Source organism: Syzygium oleosum, unplaced genomic scaffold, assembly GCF_021117445.2.
Source record: "Syzygium oleosum isolate NSW1041296 unplaced genomic scaffold, Sole_v2.1 Sole_v2.04, whole genome shotgun sequence".
NCBI classification, from domain to species: Eukaryota; Viridiplantae; Streptophyta; class Magnoliopsida; order Myrtales; family Myrtaceae; genus Syzygium; species Syzygium oleosum.
In genome coordinates, this window is record NW_026607488.1 from 13,788,283 (window position 1) to 13,792,032 (window position 3,750).

At 42.9% G+C, this 3,750-nt stretch overlaps 1 protein-coding gene across 1 annotated transcript; it reads right to left on the reverse strand.

Annotated features, from left to right (window-relative positions):
• Positions 1–215: 215 nt before the first annotated feature.
• Positions 216–1,065, reverse strand: LOC130138046 (germin-like protein subfamily 1 member 7). Its single transcript, XM_056310966.1, has 2 exons — positions 948–1,065; positions 216–859 (listed from the first exon to the last, which is right to left on the reverse strand). Exons 1-2 carry the CDS (start codon positions 1,063–1,065, stop codon positions 306–308), a joined length of 672 nt encoding a protein of 223 aa, XP_056166941.1. The 3' UTR covers positions 216–305.
• Between the last annotated feature and the right edge of the window lie 2,685 nt (positions 1,066–3,750).

Sequence of the window (3,750 nt, forward strand, 5' to 3'; positions counted from 1 at the left end):
TTCCCAGTTCCGAATTGTACATAGTTTAATGTTATTGCACTCTGATTTTCCATTTATAGACATTTTAATTGAGGAATGAGTCCAATTATCCTGATCGTGTCATGAGAGAGAGAGAGAGAGAGAGAGAGAGGTAACAATCTTTTATTGGATACCAGTCGAGAGAGAGGTAACAATGATTTACTCGAAATCAATAATACATGTGGTATGTAGTTTAGTTATGTGTCTAACACAACCACTTATGGAAATAAGATTAATCTCGTAACTCTTATAATTCAATTATTTTGTGTAACTTATGATAGATTCATTTAGTTGTTGTCGTACCAAAATTGCGCCTGGAGATAGTCAACAACCTTCTTGTCCACTTGGAAGGCCTTGGTAAGAACATCAGCAGAAATGGGTGGCTTCGCTCCGAAGACAGCATTAGCAATGGTAATGACTCCTGGGTTCTGGCTGCTAAGACCGGAAAAGGCTAGCGCATACGTGTTTCCGATATTCAACTGGAAGTGAATGAGACCAATAGGGAACACAAACACGTCCCCCTTGTACAGGACTTTGGTGAAGAGTGTGTTGTTTAATTGATTGGACGTGACAAAGCCAACAAGTAGCGTACCCTCCACCACTACCAAAACCTCGGTGCCACGAGGGTGAGTGTGGGGAGGATTTAGGCCGCCAGGAGCGAAGTCAATGCGAGCCATGGATATTCCAAGAGTGTTGAGTCCTGGAAATTGGTCGACAAAAGCCTGTGTGACTTTTGATCCGAGCGGATTCGATGTGTTTCCAGGAGTTCTGAACCCCATAAAGACGAAATCATCAGCTGTGGTTTCTTTGGGATCCTTGCAGAACTTTCCATTCACAAATACTGCATAAGAAAAAAAATTGGCGTCTCAGTTTCGGCATCATAAGGCAGATATGAAATACATGACTAATGCAAGAATTGAGGAACCAACCTCCAGATTCCATATCACTGGTTGCCACGCATATGTCCTGAAGAGGACTCGGGTCGTAAGCTAAAGCGGCGGCAGTTGCTAAAGCCAATATGAGAAAGCTAATGGGAAGAAACTTCATTGTGGTTGTGAACAGGAGTTGGGGCCTTGATCGCAGGTTCTAATCCTTGCACAGACTAGTATTGCTTGAGGGAGGAGTGAGGACTTGCATGGCAACATGCTCTCTCTTTATAGATGAAAATGTTTGACCCAGTGTTTAGTTTGCCAGCAGGTTTTCATGCAGATTACTACCAAGTCTTCTGAGGTTTTATCTATTTTCCCCTTCTCACCCTATAACAACTCCGACGACTTGGCGATTTGTTTCATTTCCTCTCCTCCAGCTTAAAGAATGCATATCACCTGATATTGAAATGGTCTTTGATGAATTTTTGAATCCTCGTACCATTTCTTCTTTGTTTCTTTTACAACTCTTTTACCACTCCAAGAAGATTACCAAGTAAAGAGCATATCTTGTGCAGGGTTTAATATCTGACAAAGACTGAAAATATCTAGAAATGCACTCTATTGTCGCACAAAAGTTGATGAGCTCAGTATTTTAGATATGATAAGCTCAACGCGGATGATTTGATCATTTCATACAAATTTTCTTATTTTGCATCATAATAATTTTAGTAGATTTTCTTTTTCCCGAGCTAGGTTTGTGGGTGGTAGGAAATAAGATCCTGTTCTTCTCCCAAGCTGCCACTTGTCAGCAGCCAAATGAAAAGAAGATTTTACTTCCATTTTCTTTATAAGACATGACTTACTTAATGATTAAAGGTGCGATTATATGGAGATATAGTTTATTGGGGAAGTTACCCTGCATATTACCATGTTTTCAAAGTAGAATCTATTTCCCGCTTCTGAAGTCCAAGGATGAACCGTTCCATAACAACTGCGAGAACTTGGTGATTCGTTTGATTTCCTCTCCCTCCAGCTTGAAGAAGGCACGTCGTCCGATATGGAAGTGGTCTTCGATAACTTTTACATCCTTGTACCGTTTTTTCTTCACTTTTCTTGTGAAAAAAGGTAAACTGTCTAGCATCATCAATGCAGCCTGATCAAGTAAAGACCATTTCTTTTGCGACAATGGGATATCTCCAAAAGATTGAACTGGTTATCTAGATTGCAAAAGGAGAACAATATCTGTAATGACCCGGTCCGACGAGGGCGGGGAGTGGTCGCCGGGGCCAGAGGGCCTGGACAAGGAGCGTCTCCTGGCAGGCTTCTAGGATGGCAAGGGGGGGCATGTCTCTTGTCCCACATCGCTTAGGGGGGGAGTCCTGGGCTAGTTTATAAGGCTTGGGTTCTCTACTCTGTGTAACGCGTTTTAAAGCCGTGAGGGTCAGTGGGCCCAAAGCGGACAATATTACACAGTGTAGACCCCGGGTCCTTACAATATCCATATCCATCTTCATCCCGAAAATACTCTTGTCATCGATGTCCCCATCTTTGTTACCCAATACCAAAGTTCTTCACATTTACTTGGTTGCATTGCACTCTTTCATTGCCCCAAAATGGATAAAATAATCATTCCTGCATAAACAATAAGCTCATTACCGCGGTTTGACCATTTAATGTCATTGGCGCCTTTTTTTTCTGTTTTCCCGAGCATGGTTCGCGGATTGTAGGTAATAAGAGACTGTTCTTGTCCCAAGCTGCCACTTCTCTGCATCCTAATGAAAAGAGAGTCATAGGTCGACTTTGTTTATAAGCATTTAATGATATTCTAGTGGCTTCCAGAGCTTATAAGTCATGACTTAGTTGAGGATTAAGGGGGCCATTATTTCTTTTTGAAACTAAGATCGAGCAGTACCTGACTCCATGGTTTGAGAAATACCACGTGATCGTCATTCTTGAGGAGAACAAATTCAGCTGACTCTGAGAGCAGGTTTAGATTGGCCTTCAGCCAGGCATTTCAATTCTCAACTGTCAATGAGAGGCAACCGTAGCAAATACATTTCGTCTCTTTCGTACTCCTAATGAAGTACTTGAATCATAAGAGCTCCCACCGAATTGCTCCGGAAACGGTATTCACAGAAAGGCAGAAGTCGAACTATGAAACAAGTCAGCAACAAGCATTGATTTTGATGACAATCCTGATGTGGATTGGGACTGTCACGCCCCCAACCCCATCGAGCACGCGACATCCCTCTTCGGTCGAAATAGTGCGACGTCCCAGGAAACGTCGCCGACCCAAAAGAAATCCATCAGAGTTTAATCGCGGCGGAAACTACGACCACCCAGACAATGATTTACCAGGGGTACTAAAGAGAATAAATTGCCAAACCACCAAATCTTATACTATACCTCAATTTAAGTACAATATCCATTTACAGTAAAAACTTATGCCACAATCGCCATTTACAAACCACAAAGCAAATATGCACATTGAACTACTAAACTGCAACCCACCGATATCACAAAAGATTAGTAGCCTGGGAACGCTACACCAAAATAGGACACTTCCAGACTCTTCCTCAGCTCCGAAACTAATCCCTACGCCCTCTGCTGGCGTCCACTCTGACTCACTCTCTTCGGAATCCTCATCCGAATCCTCATCAGGCACAGGCTCATCCGACGACTCCGAATCGGCCTCAATCTCGATCGGGAACTCTACCACATCATGATTAGTATGCATAACAATCCCAAAATGCTGTAGCGGCGGCGACGGAAGGTTCATAGCTTGGGCGGGTGCTCTGAAATGGTTTGGTTGGTACAACCATGAGACACTTCTCAATAAGTACACAACCTAAACCTTACCTAG

Bases quoted from the DNA above. Each gene is read 5' to 3' on its own strand.
- LOC130138046 (XM_056310966.1), bottom strand. From the start codon at position 1,065: ATGAAGTTTCTTCCCATTAGCTTTCTCATATTGGCTTTAGCAACTGCC. The intron at 860-947 runs GTTGGTTCCTCA...TTTCTTATGCAG, and splicing joins CAGTGATATGGAATCTGGAG to TATTTGTGAATGGAAAGTTC.